General features: G+C 35.7%; 1 protein-coding gene and 7 non-coding genes across 8 annotated transcripts in view; 3 read left to right on the plus strand and 5 right to left on the minus strand.

The window, feature by feature from the left end:
* LOC123551662 (pappalysin-1-like) overlaps positions 1 to 19,125 on the plus strand; it is a 46,504-nt gene that overhangs the window by 13,314 nt on the left and 14,065 nt on the right. The window contains exon 7 of the mRNA XM_053524192.1: positions 578 to 731. Coding sequence (XP_053380167.1) covers positions 578 to 731 — 154 coding nt within the window. The remainder of the gene's footprint in view (positions 1 to 577; positions 732 to 19,125) is intronic.
* Trnap-ugg (transfer RNA proline (anticodon UGG)) lies at positions 5,101 to 5,172 on the minus strand. The gene has a single exon. It is a non-coding gene; the product is annotated as a tRNA-Pro (tRNA).
* On the minus strand, positions 7,750 to 7,821 carry Trnap-cgg (transfer RNA proline (anticodon CGG)). The gene has a single exon. It is a non-coding gene; the product is annotated as a tRNA-Pro (tRNA).
* Trnap-ugg (transfer RNA proline (anticodon UGG)) lies at positions 8,989 to 9,060 on the plus strand. The gene has a single exon. It is a non-coding gene; the product is annotated as a tRNA-Pro (tRNA).
* Positions 15,061 to 15,132, plus strand: Trnap-ugg (transfer RNA proline (anticodon UGG)). Its single transcript has one exon. It is a non-coding gene; the product is annotated as a tRNA-Pro (tRNA).
* Positions 16,237 to 16,308, minus strand: Trnap-ugg (transfer RNA proline (anticodon UGG)). Its single transcript has one exon. It is a non-coding gene; the product is annotated as a tRNA-Pro (tRNA).
* On the minus strand, positions 16,511 to 16,582 carry Trnap-agg (transfer RNA proline (anticodon AGG)). Its single transcript has one exon. It is a non-coding gene; the product is annotated as a tRNA-Pro (tRNA).
* On the minus strand, positions 17,776 to 17,847 carry Trnap-ugg (transfer RNA proline (anticodon UGG)). Its single transcript has one exon. It is a non-coding gene; the product is annotated as a tRNA-Pro (tRNA).

Below are 19,125 nucleotides of genomic sequence, written 5' to 3' on the forward strand. Positions count from 1 at the left end.
CCGAATATGTGGCGTCAACGTTTTAACTTCTGATTACGCACGTAAAGGCGTAATCGGCATAGATAATCAGACACTTCCTTAGTCAAGTACAGATTTTGGCAAACACAAACTCAAATTTATAAACTAATAAATCAGACGCCAAAACAGTGTTTAAGTTGTACAAACGATTCGCAAATGGCCAAGAATCGCTAAAAACAGCGAATATTGAGAGAGAAAACAAAAGTCTTAGATGCTTGGCATAAGTGTTCGTACCGTTTTCAGTATTTGGACCAAACAATTTCTTATGACTTTGATATTAATGCAAACTTAATGAAAGCATCACATTGAAGACATGACGTTGTTAATATCGTATAATAATATAATAATTGCGCCGGGAAAGTGACTGTTTTGGAGGAGCCGTAAGTCCTTATTGTGTGATCATAATCACGTTAAATTTGCAGTGAAGGTAAAAGAAAGATTGCGAATCATGATGGTGTATGTTTTGTTTTGCTTCAATGACGTATATAAAAGCTAGGCACAAAGTCTACGTTATTTTTTAACAGCCCTCGTACTAGCAGGGTTGTTTTCTTCTACGTAGGTTATTCAGGCGGATACTGACAGTGTTCATCTCAATTGGTTGCGGCCTCTAGGTCTTGATAGAGGATGCGATTTAGAAAATGCCTTACACCAGTACGCATATACAGCCACCGCGTCACACAGTGGTGTAAGATGGTCACCAAGCGAGGCAACAGGTAGGACTTATTTTCGCAACCAACATACTGTGTGGGAGGACTGTTCGTTAATGTTTTAGATGGCTTTTGCGGGTTAACCGTATTCAGAAAACCGTAGAGTTATAGAATGTTTCTCATTGCAGAGTTGGTGCAGCCGTTCGGCGCATGCGCGGAATTATTATCAAATAGAACGCACGGCAAAAATACTCATTTTTTTGCATGTCCGCATGCATTTAGTGTATAATGTGCATAATATATTGACTAAAGGTTAGGGTTAGAGTCACCATGGTTACAAAATATATACATTTAAGGTATTTTTGTTCAAATTTAGTTAATCCGGTATATACCGGAGTCTGTAATATATCACGGGCGCACCAACTCTGTATTTAGTCACAGCCAGAGTTATAACATTCCTAACAACATCCAAACAAATTCATGTTCTATAGAATATAGCGCCATTCATGAATGTGGCTGATGAAATAGTCAAGTCCGTGGTTGTATCAGTGACTGCATTCATACCGACTCAGTGTGAGATTATGAAGACAGTGGATCTAGAAATACAAACTTCAAGCAGGCACTGCTTATTTTAGATTGTGTGTAGTTAACTGAATTAAAGTACAAAGTCTGAAAAATATCCTTTTCTGAAAAAGAGTTATTTGAGCTGAAAAAAAAATGATCCTGGGTAAAATATTTGGTAAAAAATGTAGACTACTCCTCTAAGATTTTCTTGTAGGCTTAGGTGACTATTGACCTAGTACCTCATGCAAATTATGCACTTTTTACCTCTAGGCATGATAAAAGCATTCATAATTACTACAATAGTCAGCAGTATGAAAAGAAAAATATGTAAAGATCAAATCAGTGTACGCCCTGAGGAAACTGTGACATTATATTTGTGGTGAAATTTGTCAACACACAGACTATTTTTATAATGTCAAAAAAACCCGAATTTCACAAGGTAAAACATGTTGAATAAGATACTACTGGAACAATCTCTACTACCCATGTATATGCGTCAGAATATGGGGAAAATATCTAGAAATATGAGAGATTCAACGATAACAATTTAACTGTTAAGATGCATGACTATGTTATCCTGCATAGCATTTTTGACATAGACTGCTTACTTTTTCATTGCATTGATATAATAGACATTATTAGGTTTGACAAACAGTGTTTATGGGGGCAAGGGAAAAAAAATTGAAATTTCACAAATCTGCGCTGATACCAGTGCGAAAAAAAATCATAAAAAATCCAATTTTGATGAATTCAAGGGAATTGTTGAGCGAATGTCTTGCATAGACATAGCAAAGGGGTCCGACACGTATGGGTCACCTTAATATGGCATAATAAATAGTCCTAAGTCACTGGGGGCAAAAACATTGGTCAATAGATATATAACTGTGACCTTAATATGGCATAATAAATAGTCCTAAGGCACTGGGGGAAAAAACATTGGTCACTAGATACATAACTGTGACCTGGTCACAGTTATATATCTACTGACCAATGTTTTTGCCCCCAGTGGCTAAGGACTATTTATTATGTCATATTAAGGTGATCCACACGTGTCGGACCCCTTTGAGACATACCACTTTATTTTGTGACATTTTTGGCTGCCGATACTGTTGCTTCTGTGATAAAATAGAGTAAAACGCAGGTTTCAGGACACTAAATTTTGAGACAAAAATGGCCCAAAATGCGCGATCTGTACTGTATTATCTGCAAACGACTGACCTAAAAAAACATGCATATTTTTAAAGCATGTGGCCAGACGAAAATAATGGTAGGGAGAAAAGTGTCTCATAACCGTTTACTTTTTCCGCAAATTTGAGCTGAAGCTGGATGGATGGATGACCGTTTCCCTTTCGTCTGACTTCCGTTACCTCAGATAAAGTTTTAGACCCGGCCGTCTACACGGAGCTAGGAAAGTCGATACAAGCACATATTTATTTTACACAATAATCTCTCGTACGCAGGAATAATCCTTAGTTCTATAAACGTCATAAATAACCAGTTGAATATATACGCCAGTAAAGTACATCTGTCTATTTTATTTGAAAAACGTACCCGGGCCAAATGCGAAACTGGCCCCTGCCACTTAATTCAACAATTTCTCTCTATAAACAGATTGCTTCACTTGTGTTAAGGGGACGCATATTGCTACATTCACAGTTCATACAGAAATGCGGAAGGGGTGCATATTGAAGAAATCGATGTTGGGAAGATAAAAAACATATTCCTAAACTGATATAATACTGATGGACACCTGTAATATTCAGTATTTTGTGGATAAGGATGTGGTACTATGAATGTAATAGGAAAACAGAGGTGTTTGTGAAAGTACATTCAACACAACATACTAAGCTTTTGTATAAGGAAACACAGGTTTTTTACAATAACAGTGTTCCAAATAATGTTGAAGGGATGAGATTTTCTTTCTAACACACCAGGTTTGCTTAAACATGTAAAAATTTAACGCCACGTCATTTCAGCTCGGGATGGACGCCATATTTCTCATTGATAAAAATGTAAACAAAAAAAATCAGAGTGGGATTAACATTGCAAGGGCATAACATGACATTCTACACAATGAATACCTTAGAACAGATATCTAAGATGCTACACAGGTCAGGCGGGTTAAATGCATAATGGCGATCACTTGAAATTCATCTTGAAACTGTGGTTAATTTTAGTTTATTTACATGGTTTTTAATTTTCCCACGACTTCTCGGCGATTCACTGCAAATGTATTACTGCGCCGGACGAAAGGTAACTCTAATAAACAACGGGAGACAACTTAGGTGTCAGCACGTGTACGATTTTTAAAACAACATGTCGATGGTTATAATTTCTTATCAAATAATGAATCCTGTTCAGATATTCGTCTTTAATATTAGGAAATTATTAATTTCTGTGGACATTTGTCAAAAAATATTACTTACATTGGACTACTTTGCGCATCAAACTGGTTTCCGCTTCAGTTGTGAGGCACTTCCGTTATACTTTTTGACAACAATAACAAAACACAAAACGAATCAATAAAGTCACTTATAAACCTACTGCTACTTAAATCAGTGTAAGTAAAGTTGTTGTTACAACATTATACATGTTCGTTACGTTATGAGATAAAGTTTATCTTGAACTGCATAATCCATTAATTACGTTTAGATGATATTGCATTTACAACTTATTTGACCCCATTTTTTTTACGTGAATGACAGCATTCTCGTGCAACTCGTGCAAACAGAGTTATGAAAAGTATGGTGGAGAATTCAAGGACAAAATATAAATGACATTAAAGTGAGGATAAATGTATATTCGTCCAGTTTTGATCATTGACATGCCTGCTGTGTATTAGTAACTTTTGTGAACAAGATTAGAATGTTACTTTCGCACATAAACACATTGATTGGACCTCTGAACCAAATTTCATACCTTATTTTAGGGATTTTTAAGACAATACATTTTCAAAAGTTTGTTGAATGTGTTTTGATATTTAAGTGCATTGTAGTTCATGAATACCAAGTTAAAAATTAATAATGGCAACATTTCTAGGCCCTTATTGTAAGCCACTAGACTTCTGTAACGATAAATGTTTAATATATCAAGGGGAATATACTCTTTTAGATTTGGAATGTGGCATTCCTTAACCACCGTATCTTTTCTTATGCACTACTTTGTAAACAAACTAAATAATGTGTTTTAGCTTACATATGCGAAATGAAAAGCAAGACAGTGACCATATTTCACATTATTTCTTTAAATTAGAATCTGTAGGTCATTGATAAATGTTTGGACAAGGTGAAGCACTATTATTTTCGCACCAAAAAGTCTTAATTGTTGACTTTGAATGTACACAATAAGTCTTATGTAATTCAACAATAACTTTCTTGTTTCAGTTTTCTCATTTTTATTTTAGTGAGCAATCTTTTGTGTACTTATAACAGTTGAAACAGTATCCATTTTATGTACCAAAACCTTGTACTTTTTTGCAGGTAAATTTTATCATACCCCACCCACTTTTTTTCTAATTTCAAAGTATGCGTCCCCTTAAAAAGGCTTAGGGTAAGTCTCTAGAATAATTATGCGAGTAAAGTTTTCTAGCCCATGACTGAATTCAAGCTGACAATTACGATTATACAATTTTCTGATACAGAGTTCAGTTGATATCTTGGATATTTGTGTTTATGATCTTCTCGAACTTGAACCTAAAGCGAGACCGATACCCGTAGATAAAGCGTCGCATTTATTTTACTACTTCTAACAGCTAATTAAACACTGTATATTATCATATTAAGACCATGTTTAATTTTCATGTGGTGACCAAAGATTAATGTATGTAAGCACTTGTAGCAAAAACAAATTTGTCTTGTCCATTAAAATGAATGGGCTCGTCCGGGATTTGAACCCGGGACCTCTCGCACCCAAAGCGAGAATCATACCCCTAGACCAACGAGCCGCAATTGATGACATTGATATTACATTCATTTTTTATATAATGACGAACATGACAGCTGTCAATAATGACCTATGTGTACAGATAAGCGCGTCGCCGAAAATAAAAATCTTGAAAATAACATGAAAAAAGGTAAGCATGATTGTCGATTAATTATTTGACCTGTTTCGCAGAAGTTCGAAAATTTCATCCTAAGTTCTCTCCGAAGTATGGACTTTTAAAACTAATCATTCTATCATGGGGTATTGCAAAAATATGTCCTTAATCCAATGTTATGACAAAATTCTCCTTAGGTTCTAGAAATAGCCGAATACTTAAAATGAATCTAGTACTTCAACTGATGTCCCCAAAACACCTTTAATCTAAGCTTTAACTTATCTGAAGAAGCATAATGTAACGGGCCCCAGCTTAATTGTAAAAGTGTAAACTGCAAATACATCGCCTGCCTTAGGACATTTAAACGAACATAATTATAAAATACGACCAGAAGCAGTGACATATCGAATAGTTTTGTTTACATCTTCATCATACAATAAAATTCAGGCTCATGCGGGATTTCAACCCGGGACATCTTGCAACCAACGGTCCGCTTTTATAAGAGCCTAATAAAAAGTATATACGATAAACATTATAAAACGGGTTAAAGAAGAGAAAGAGACTACAAAGAATGATTATTCATTATTAACAAAACCAGCAATGACAAAGAACAACATATTACTCAAAGGAATATGCGTTTTACCATGGGTACCAAATTGAATGTAGAATTTAATGCGAGAGTTCCATGGTTTAAACCAAGAATTTAAGTCCGTAGCTTTCAAAATCCATGTAAAATATCAAATTTGAACACGGGACCTCTCGCACCCAAATCGAGAATCATACCCTAGACCAACGAGCCGATGTTATATATCCGATATATTACTGATAGAAGTCCAACATCAATGTAATTCCTACAAAGTTTCAAACATTTATAAATTAGTATTATTATATCAGTTCTATGAGAGATTTAAACCTTATATTTCAACCACATTGAAAGGCAAGTGCGGTATACATCTGTATATATTTCAAATATTAAAGGTTGTAAACACTATTGAAAATCATATTTTAACATTTTAACATTCAAAACTCAAATTGAGGTGAGTAGATTAAAATATAAGCCACTGTGGTAAACTGGTTTGTTCCGCGATAACAATTGTCCGATAGAACTCATGGAAGATATGGATAAAGAAAATAATATTGTACAGATTTATATTGTTTACCAGATAAATGAATAATACGTGTAGGCGCAAAATCGAATAAAATCTTTCACTGTATAAACGAAAGGCATGTTTACGTATGTTGTGTTAGTGGTACTGTTTAGTGTTTCAGCTTGAAATTTTCGTCTTAGGTGGTTCCAATACTCCCGCTTTCATAGCTTTGAGTATTGTATAATCACCACTTGGGTAGGGTGCCTGCTTTTTAATTTTGACTTTAAGCAATTCCTGTGATATGCTGGCTCCGTAGCCTCAGATCTCCTTTCTAAATTCCCGTTTGTTTAGTTCTGCCCATTGTTTTCTCGATTAGGGAAGGTCCAATATTTTAACTGGGGACCATACGGCGCATTTCATGGAATTGCACACCAGTGTATCATTGAACGTTATATGCACCGCTGAATGAACACATCTGCTGGTGTCTAAAATTGTTTTATTCTTTGATTTTTGGTACTTGTAACATGTGTAAATGTTGAGTTCTGCTCAACTCGGGACTAGAGGGCGTGGACGGTAACATATATTTCCATTACATTCCATGAACAGAATCAATCAAACCGAGCATGCAACATTTTCATTTTTGTCGTGTTGAACTACTAAGTATTAGTCCGGACTGTAATATAAAAACTTGCATTTTTTAATCTACAAAATCTATGACGTTATTAAACTAAAGATTTCGAAATTAACATTGTGATGATGCAATGTTGCAACAAATATATGGTATCATACGGACTGTTATGATAGATGTCCAAAGAATCGGTAAGATAAAAATGTAGTTTTGTAGTACATGTATCACTGAAAATTAAGTTGGTAATGATAGCTCATTGGTCTAGGGGTAGACTGGCTCCCGTCTCTGTGTTTGTTCTTATTTACATTATTAAGAGGGAAGTAACTCCAGCAGGTTCTTTCTACATTGACATTTTATTGCCCCTGTTTTGTTCAGTCATCAGAAAAGAATGGCTTGAAACCTTATAAAATGTTTGCAGTATTTATACAAAAAAATAACCGCGCAGCCAGGAAGCCAGGCTAATCTAGGGGTATGATTCTGGCTTCGGTGCGAGAGGTCCCGGGTTCAATTCACGGACGAGTCCATTATTGTTTTCCTGACATTTTAGCAAACAGTTCACCTGATATATTGTTTATTGAACGTAACGACAACATTAAACATTAACAGTGAATATTTTTAAGGTACATACTTCTTACTCATGGAACCTTACCCACAAAACGACATGTCTTTATTAGAATTATACAAAATAAAAGTGAAATGTGTACTTTATCGTAGCTTCAAGCTTACTTAATTCAATGTGGATTGTAAAAAATCGTGATAAAAGCTAATGGGCTCGTCCGGGAATTGAACCCGGGACCTCTCGCACCCGAAGCGAGAATCATACCCCTAGACCAACGAGCCGTGAGTACCATATTAAAGTTGATACCAACAATACCACATTGTATTATCTATTCTTTGGTCATGTTAAACGAAGCTACTTAACAAATATACCAGTATGTAAATAATATAACAGTCTGTATAAATCTCGCACGATAACTCAAACGATAACATGTTTGATACTTATGATTTGTCTTCATCAAAACGTTTCAATACAGAAAATATTTTTGTATAACATTACTGTGATTACAGTATGCACTTAACTTCTATCATTGACAACCTTTTTGAGTTCAACGATGCATGAGAACCATAACAATCAAACAATAATATATACATGCTGTCGTTTAAATTATCGTGCGGGAGTATTGCATCATCACAATGTAAAATAAGAAGTGAAAAAACGCATAACTTTCCATTCTATATTCGTTTTAATTAAAAATCTCTTTTACATGCAGAATTGAGTGTTTTTACATTGTTGTCCAGACTGTAATCCTTGGGATGAATCATGAAAACATGTTCTTCCGGTAATTTTACTCGGGGCCGCTCAAGCAAAGCATTGTATCTGTGCAATATTTTCTTTGTCACTGTACCGTCAAGACATTACATTATGTAAAAATAATCAAATATCTAATATTTAATTTTTATCTTACGTGCCTGTTAAAACCTCAAAAAACAACGCCTCGTTGGTCTAGGGGTATGATTCTCGCTTAGAGAGGTCCCGGGTTCAAATCCCGGACGAAACCTACTTTTTACAGTGTACCAAAAACAATAGAACGTTTTTCTTGTCAGTTTTGGTTTAGTTATTTACCATTTACTTGTCTACCGATACATTGGGCTTGATATATACATATAGCTCTATCATGGTACAAACCATTCATACACATAAGATCGCATTTTAACCTACTCACAGAATTTTGAATATCAAAAAAATGTTAATATGACATTCTATTATGTAGCGTTACAGATTTAAATATTTGAAATACATATTATAAACTTAAAAGTGGTCTGTTTTCGTGATGAAAACGTACATGTAGAAATGTTAGGTTTAGATCTTATCATAGAATTAATATCAATTGTAACAATTTATATTAAAAAAAATGATGTCGGGATTACGTTTAAACATTTCAACATCACGGCGAACCATATGGACTACCTATATTAATTAGTGATATACAACTTGTATATAACCGCGGCTCGTTGGTCTAGGGGTATGATTCTCGCTTTGGGTGCGAGAGGTCCCGGGTTCAAATCCCGGACGAGCCCGTTAAACTTTTGCTTTACATATTTGATAAACAGTTTTATTGATATTGAAGATGTGTGGTTAAAGTACATGCATTATGTAAATTACGTTTTGACATTTTGTTTTCCTGAAGTGGGTGGGTGGGTTGATAGGTCAATAGGTTGTGGTGGGTGTTCAAACGCATCCATATTTCAAAATGATTAGTTACCTAGGAAATAATTATTTAAACGGTCTATATAATTATGGTAAGTAATACGTTTTCAAACTTTCATCTGAAACATTATTTTCCCCTATGAAATTTTATATTTCAAACATAACATGGAATTTTAAGATTTAAAAATGAATGTTGATATTATCATATGGACTTTAATTCTTGATTAAACAATATTAAAAACCTCTTCCGGTATTTGAACTTTGGACCTCTTGCATTAAGTTCTAGAATGGTACCAATGGGGAAACGTATATTCATATGTGCACTATTTGATTAGTTTTATGAAGAAACTTTAAGAACGATCAACAATTACGGTCTCTTTTTTATCTTTAACCGGTATTTAATATCTGTTTTATATACCTCATTTTATTCGGCGCTTATAAAAGCGGATCTTTGGTCTAGCGGTATAATTCTCGCATGAGTTGCGAGAGGTCCCGGGTTGAAATTCCGCATGATCCCGACTTTCATTGTATGACGAAGATGTGAAAACCTATTCGATATGGTCAGCGGGACTTATTCAATTTCCAGAGGCCTACATTATAATGTTCCCGGTCATGGGCCTTTTCTAACATTTAAACTTTTGATGCTACCTACTCATCCAAGAACTATCGAAAAACTGCAAGAAATGTACATGTTGACTGTCAATTTTGGGCACTTTTTTTCTCTTTGAACTTGGTTACCCTAAGTCCGGCAGTATTTTTTTTATTTTTCATGAAGATGCTCTATTGATAAAATTTTGGATTGTCAGATGTAACTCATGGGGAAAATGGGTAAGGTAAAGAAACCATAGTGCGGGCTCAAAATTTAACAAAATCTTCTACTGTATAAACGAACCGCAGGTGAATGTAGAAAAAAAAAGAAAAAAAAGAGACGGGCTCGTCCGGGATTTGAACCCGTGACCTCAGGCTCGCACCCAAAGCGAAAATCATACCCCTTGACCAACGAGCCGCACTTAATGGGTTATGTTTGGTAATGCCACAAATGACAGTGATCAAAATAAGGATATATAATATATCAAGCTTAATGTATCAGTAAACTAGTAAAGAAATTCTTAGGAAATTAAGAAGAAGAAACCAAAACCGACAAGACTAATGTTCTGTTAAATACTTTGTCACGTGTTATTGGTACAGTTAAAGTTGAGCGTGTCTGGGATTTGAACACGGGACCTCTCGCACCCTAAGCGAGAATCATATAACAAGACCAACGAACCGCAATTATATTTAGGTTTTAACAGTCATGTAAGATAAATATTACACAGATAGTGTGTTTTGCCGTAGTGTGAGAGGTCCCGAGTTCAAATACCGGAAGAACCTATTTTCACGTTTTAACCCATGGATTAAAGACTGGACAACAATATAAAACACTCAATTCTGCATATAAAAGATTGACGAGTTTTTCAATTCAATAGAGTATAGAATGAAAATTTATGCGGTTATTTTTCGTTTCTGCATTTAGATTGGGATGATGCAATGTTGAAACGAAAATAACATATCATAATCATACGGACCGTTATAATATTTACTTACAGTTAGGTAGGTATTTGTTTTGTTGAATAGTTCCCTTTAACATGACCAAAGAATAGATATCATGATGTGATACTGTAGGTATCATCGTTAATATGGTAATCATGGCTCGTTGGTCTAGGGGTTTGATTCTCACTCCGTGTGCAAGAGGTCCCGGGTTTAATTCCCGGACGAGCCTATTATTTTTTCTTGCTATTTTTATGTGTACATATATAACTGAAATGTTTGAACATGAACACGGCATCGTTTCCCCGTATCTTTTAATATAATTGATTATACTTTGTTATAACGTTGATATTATTTTGATATAATTTAGCCGTGCCATGAGAAAACCAACATAGTGGGTTTGCGTCCAGCATGGATCCAGACCAGCCTGCGCGTCCGCGCAGTCTGGTCAGGATCCATGCTGTTCGCTTTTAAAGCCTACTGCGATTAGAGAAACCGTTAGCGAACAGCATGGATCCTGACCAGACTGCGCGGATGCGCAGGCTGGTCTGGATCCATGCTGGACGCAAACCCACTATGTTGGTTTTCTCATGGCACGGCTAAATTATATCAAAATAATATCAACGTTATAACAAAGTATAATTAATTATATTAAAAGATACGGGGAACCGATGCCGTGTTCATGTTCTAACATTTCAGTTATATATGTACACATAAAAATCTGGATCCATGCTGGTCGCAAAGCCACTAGGTTGGTTTTCCCATGGCACGGCTCATATCTATTAGATAATGTTATTAACACTTATTCTGTAATGAGGCATAATATTTTAGTACGGATGTAAATACTTGGGTTTAAACCATGTTAAAGTTAAATGGCTCCCTAGATATTTGAACTCGGACGAGCCCAACTCAAAGTTTACTGTACATGGAGACGACGTGAAAAAGTATATCGAATTCAACAAAACCCTCGATTTTTATTTCTTCGTTATAATGTCCAAAGTTAGACATATCATTTACCATTTTATCAATGCTCTGACCTTGTTGTGATTATCATAAGGTTTCGACATCTTTGATGAACGACATTTCCAAACTTAGAAGGCAGCATACTTATGTTTTATAAACTGCTCGTTGGTCAGAGGTATCATTCTCCATTTGGATGCGATAGGTTTCGGGTTCAAATCCCGCACGAGCCTTTCCTTTTAAACTGAATTTATCAAAAAATACACCTGCGGTTCACTGATATGGTGAAAGATTGTGTTCACTTCTGTGCCGGCATTTGTGGTTTATTTACGCTACCCATTTCCCGGCGAGATCTATTATCTTTACCACGGAACAAACCGGTTCATCACGGAAATCCATGTACATTAGTTTACGTTTTAACCTACTCAGCAGTCAGCTGGATCGGAATGAATGTGAATACGACTTTCACACGGGAGAGGATCCAACATATGAGCCGTGCCATGAGAAAACCAACATAGTGGGTTTGCATCTGCGCAGTCTGGTCAGGATCCATGCTGTTCGCTTTTAAAGCCTATTGGAATTGGAGAAACTGTTAGCGAACAGCATGGATCCTGACCAGACTGCGCGGATGCGCAGGCTGGTCTGGATCCATGCTGGTCGCAAACCCACTATGTTGGTTTTCTCATGGTGTGGCTCATATGTATTCCCAAATGGGCACCGCTTAAAATCATATGTTGTGCTTCCGGTAGTACATATGTGGTAAACATTTAGCAGAAAAATACGTGAGATTTTTATTTGTGATTGAATATTGTGAAAATGACATTGTTTTGCCAAAAAATCGCGATGCAGTGCAACCGAGTATACATTACCTAGCATGTAAGTGCATTTACCTTATCTGTATTTATAGAAATGACGGAGAAAAACGTATCCTCCGTGAAGCGGTATAACTGAAAAATAGCAACATTTTTATCAACAGGTGGAAATATGTTGTTTTATTGCCATGCGCCTGCTTAATTTTGCCCTCGCAACCTTCCGTATGCCAAACCCCATCCAGAAGAAAAACTATTTGGCGATCACTTTGCTAGAAAAATATTTTTGGGAGAAAAACCGAATGGGATACATATGTTGTGCATGGGCTACATATGTGGTGCATTAGATTTTTTAGAACTCCACAGATCTTGAGCTTTAATGGTACCTGGATAAAGAAACGAACAGGAAATACGTGCCAAGTATATGTCACATCAGTCCAAAAATTATATACATTTGTATGAAAGGGATAACTTATAAACGAGCACAGCTTTAAGCTTATATTAGATGTTGTAGAACATTTCCACTTAGGAGTCAACGCATCTCTCCAGAATCCGAAGGCGTTAGTGTGTTGCTTATGTGTGTTGACCTATGAATGTCGGAAATATGCAAGTATAGTTTGCTGTATAGTATATTTGTTGCCGATACGGTCTGTGTAGTTATATGTTCTTGAACCAAGTGTTCTTTTTATGTTTGCTTTACCCGTCCATGTGCGCCTCTATATATATCTTCGGCGGTATTTTGCATCGTTAACTGTGGAAATTGTCTGTCCGTGAACTGAGTTATAGAGCAAAATATCTGTCTCGGGCAACGGACTCAAAAATAAAATGTAATCATTTGAAATACTTTACGGTCAGGGTGTTTCAGGAGGTATTTTGGTTTGTCCGATACAGAACTACTGGCCCAGCCTCTCCACTACATGTACATATGATATTGTGGACCTGGCACTTACTTGTGTAAAACTACGTTGTTACATGTATACCGCAACTCCACATTCTAGGCCTATCATAGTTTGTGGAAATATAGGAGGGATGATATACTGCAAGGTACTCGGTCATATAATCAGAACATAACTGCGTCGGGTAGGTAACTTAATCAAATTAAGGGCCCAGGACATGTTTCATAATTTAATGTCCATGCTCAGTTATATTCACACACTTTTTGACCGAGTACCTTGCAATATATCCTCCCTCCTATATTGCCACAAACTATATAGGTCTAGCTTGCGAAGTTACTGCGTAGTTCAACACAAGTAAGTGCCAGGTCCACAATATCTTATGTATTGGAGCGGCAGGGCCAATAGTTCTGTATCGGGCAAACCAAAATTACCTCCTGAATTGAAATCCCAGTATTTATTACATTTTATTTTCGAGTTCGTTGCCGGGGACACAGATATTTGGCTTTATAACTCAGTTCACGTACATGATTCAAAGACAGACAATTTCCACAGTTAACGATGCAGATTTATATAGAGGCGCACATGAACGAGTAAAACAAACACGAAAAAGAACACTAGGTTCAATAACATATAATTACGCAGACCGTATCGGCAGCTAATATGCTATACGCCAAACTAAACATGCATATTTCCGACATTCACAGGTCAACACACATAAGCAACACATAATCCCCTTCGGATTTAGGAGAGACGCGTTGACTCCTTAGAGCTGTGCTTGTTTCTAATATGTTATCCCTTTAATATACATGTATATAATTTTTGGAATAATGTGACATATACTTGGCACGTATTTCCAGTTCGTTTCTTTATCCAGGTACCATTTAAGCTCAAGATCTGTGGAGTTCTAAAAAGTCTAATGCACCACATATGTAGCCCAAGCACAACATATGTATCCCATTCGGTTTTTCGCCCAAAAACATTTTTCTAGCAAAGTGATCACCATAATTTTCTTTTTCTGGGTGGGGTTTTGCATACGGAAAGGTTGCGAGGGCAAAATTAAGCAGGCGCAGGGCAACTAAACAACACATTTCCACGTGTTGATAAAAATGTTGCTAGTTTTCAGTCATACCGCTTCACGGAGGATAAGTTTTTCTCCGTCATTTCTACATATACAGATAAGGTAAATGCACTTACGTGCTAGTTAATGTATACTCGGTTGCACTGCATCGCGATTTTTTGGCAAAACAATGTCATTTCCGCAAAATTCAATCACAAATAAAAACCTCACCTGTTTTGCGAAATTTTTACCACATATGTACTACCGGAAGCACAACATATGAATTTAAGCGGTGCCCATTTGGGAATACATAAGTTGGATCCCCTCCCGTGTTTCAGTAAAGTAGTGCAGTGCATATATCAGTTTGTTTACAACTGTTATATTTAGAACAAATACCTATGGCCTTTGAACAATATGAAAAACGTGCGTGTTCAAATATTAGGTTTAAATCTCATCATAGAATAAGAATTGATAATATTGTTTTATAAATGTATCAAAGTAATACCGATTTACAACAAAATGTAACCATATATTTGAATGATTTCGTGTGTACACTTAAACAAATAACGCTTCGCCGCGCAGTATATAGACTTCCTATATATAATGTGCTTTTACAACTGTGGCTCGTTGGTCTAGGGGTATGATTCTCGCTTTGGGTGCGAGAGGTCCCGGGTTCAAATCCCGGACGAGCCCATGCTTTTTTTTTTGTTTGACATATTTGATGACCATAACGATAAAACAAAATATTAATAGTAAATGAACTTTTGGTTAAAGTACAAGCGTAACATAAGGTACATCTTGATGTTTAGCGGAAGGAAATCAACATATGCCAAATATTCCTTTACAGTTGCGGCCATTTTGTGTTGTGATTAAGATAAACTATATACGCAGACAATTTTTTTATATTAAATGACATCTGTATTTCCGCCCCCACCCCCACCTCAAACCCACACCCTCCCGTTTGACTAGGGTTGTCGAGAAAAAATGATCGTTTACAAAGAAAATATAAATGAAATGTTTTTATTATACTTCATGAATTGTCTCTAATAAAACTCCATGATTTCTTTAATAGAAATTTATGCGTTTTCTTTGTATCTAAGCTAAATTCGTGATGATGCAACGTTTTTACAATTACTACATATCATATTAGGACCGTTATAATAGTATCAGGTAGGTACGTGTATTTCGTTTCCAAGTTACAATAAAGACCAAAGCTTTGGTTAGAGAATGTGGTTTTCTTTTTTTTTCAACTTTAACTTGGTAAGCATGGATCGTTGGTCTAGAGGTATAGTTCTAGCTTCAGGAGCCAAAGGCTCACGGGTTAAATTCACGAACGAGCCCATAAAGTTTTACCATAGTTCATAGTCAGACTTGAATCAGGTAAGCATGAAATAACAATAAGATATATATTTCATTTCTTTTTTAAAAAGTATAATCGTTGATCACGCGTATTTATTGGAGGGAAATCAACATTTGGCCTTAGTCTATTGTTTCTCTACACTCGCAACTGAATTTTACTATTTCATGTGTTGGATTCCTTCTATCATATAATACTTAAAAGCTTATGTAATTATGCTGTGACTAGAATTTGCAAAATTGCCGACTGTTTCAAGATATCTAACCATTCATAGTAAGGAAACGATATTTCATGGATAAGGAGTCTCGGCTAAATGTGCAGATGAAATGTCCACGCTGTATGTACTTTTACTATAATGATTCAATTCTGCTCGGCTTTATCGTTAAGATCAATAAAATATGTCAGGAAATTGTTTTTAAAAATGTCAAGCAAAAAATAACGGGCTCGTCCGGGATTTGAACCCGGGACCTCTCGCACCCAAAGCGAGAATCATACCCCTAGACCAACGAGCCGCACATACAAGCTTTTTTCTGTTCGCAATGTCGGACATGACAGATGTCAAAGTAATTATACTGGCGCATTGGTAAAATTGTAAATGATCAATATTTCGTCTGCCTTAGGCCATTGAAATGAAGAAATAAATACTGACAATACAAGTAACAATGTGTTCTACTGAACATTTTTTCACTTATTCCTGGTACAGAAAAAAAAATTGGGCTCGTCCGGGATTTGAACCCGGGACCTCTCGCACCCTAAGCGAGAATCATACCCCTAGACCAACGAGCCATTGTTGCAAATGGTTGTACAGGCATGTAACATAAAGATAAAGAGAATTGTTGCCCATTTTTACACACATTAATATCTTTACATTATTGATTATAATGGATAAAAGGAAAATATTGCACAGATATATGCGTTGCTTAAGTGAGAGTTTATATGCCGGAAGAGCCCTCTAATTTCCACGTGGTTTAAACCCAAGTATTAAATCCGGACTCAAACATATGTATAAAAAAGCTTCTGTTTTAAGTCTTCATAATCTATGATTTTTCTTTAAACTGCATTAATAGAGTATTATTTTATGCTTTTCCTATGTTTCTGAATGACCATGCGATGATGCAATATTTCACTAAATATGACACCCGTTATAATACTGACCAGGTAGGTATTTGTTTTCTTACAATATAGATCCGTTTAACACGTCCAAAGAATCGGTAAGATAATGTGGTTTTATAGCTATCAACTTTAACGTAGTAGCTACGACTCATTGCTCTAGGGGTATGATTCTTGCTTCGGGTGCGAGAGGTCCCGTATTCAATTTCCGGACAAACTCATTTAATGTTCACAATCAAACTTGAATATGTTTAGCATGAAATCACGGCAAAATATACATTTCAGTTCTATTTTGTGGGAAACTAATAATATTTACTTTCTCTTGATAACGCTAATTTAACGGGAACACACGCAGATACAGCCTGTGTCTTTAGTCTATCTTAGACAACACGCAAAATGACTGCAATTAAATGTATTTTGTCATTTGTTTGATTCCTTCTATCATCTATGACTTCAAAGCTTATGGGTCACTATTTTTTGGCTCGAATTTGCCAGTTCTCCCACTTTTGCAGGGACATTATCAATTTTTATTTACATATTTCGAAATACGAAATTTAAGGTTTACTAAGTAGAGTTTTAGTCGCAATTTCAAAGTGCATAGCTCGAAATTAACTCAAAATTTCGAAATGATTACTCGAAATTTCGAAATGATAAATAAAATGACCTGGCACTAATGTACATTTTCCTACAGTGATGTGTAAAACCCGTGCTGTAAATAAAACTATCAAAATAAACTTCTGTATAAGTTTGTTTCATTATAGAAAATGATTCAACATGAAAAAATGCCGAACACTGTGTCTTTCAGTCTTAAAAACTTTATTTGATTATTAGTGAAAGATATCATCTTTTAATATCAAGTAAAAAGCGACGGGCTCGTCCGGGATTTGAACCCGGGACCTCTCGCACCCAAAGCGAGAATCATACCCCTAGACCAACGAGCCACTGATGAATCCATATAGATATCAGCTTTACTTAAACATCGACTTTATCTTACATGACGTGGCACTGTCTTATAAAAATCTGCAGTGACTGTTATCTGCTGCAGTGACTTGACCGACGTTTTAATACAGTCTTTTCCATTAAGATGAAATATTTAAAATTCTGGAAGTGTGTTCATCTGTTTTAATATATTCTCGGATAACAACATGTAAAAGGTATTTAATAAACCAGTTTAATGCAATTTATTTTATGGAATGCATTGTAAAGTTTATAGTTATAAATTACTAAAATCACAGAAGACATTCTGTGTTTGTTTTACAGAAATCCTTGAGGCTAAACGTGAAGCTTAAATGTGGTTAATCAGATTTTGGTCAAGAAATATATGTTTTTCTAAACTTAAACATCTGATCGCCTGCACTTATTTATGTTCATTTATGTTCAAAATGTTAGATTTTCACTAACGGTATCTCTAAATGTTTGATTTTCTTCTCCTGGTTGCCCAACAGAGACAGAGTTATTTTAGCATAAGTATAAATTGGATAAACATACTTTAGGAAATGATATGAATATACGATTTTCATGTTTATAAAAGAGTTGCATTAACTGCTATCTTTTTAGCGGAAATTCATTAGAAATGCAAATAAAATTAGTATTACCTCCCTCTGCTTATCTTGCTGGATAAATTGGAAATGAATTAATTCCTAAACTTTACCCAGTTCTAAAACTTCTAAACTGTGGGTTCAGTTTGTTGAAATACCACAATTCCTTTCAAATGGAAAGCTAGTAGAAATTATATATTATATTTCAGGGAAACAGCTCGATCAAGGGTCGGTATAAAGAAATTTACTTCTCAAACGCGTTTAAGTAATTACAGAAGTCGTTCATGCTAACGAAATGAGACAGACTGTAAAGTTAGCAATAGTTTATAAGGATCTTACGTGCCTGGCTTTCCCTTATAAAGACCAAAGCTTTGGTTAGAGGATGTGTGTTTTTCTTTGTTTTCAACTTAAAACTTGATAAGCATGGATCGTTTGTCTAGGGGTATAGTTCTAGCTTCGGGAGCCAAAGGCTCACAGGTTAATTTCCCGAATGAGCCCATAAAGGTAGTCAACCTTGAATCAGGTAAACATGAAATAACAATAAGACATATATTTCATGTTTTTTTTAAATGAGTGTTGATCACGCGTATTTAACGGGGGGAAATGAACATACGACCTTAGTCTATTGTTTCTCTTAACCTGCAGCTGGATTTTACTATTTCATGTGTTGGATTCCTTCTA

Source organism: Mercenaria mercenaria, chromosome 15 (assembly GCF_021730395.1).
Source record: "Mercenaria mercenaria strain notata chromosome 15, MADL_Memer_1, whole genome shotgun sequence".
NCBI lineage: Eukaryota > Metazoa > Mollusca > Bivalvia > Venerida > Veneridae > Mercenaria > Mercenaria mercenaria.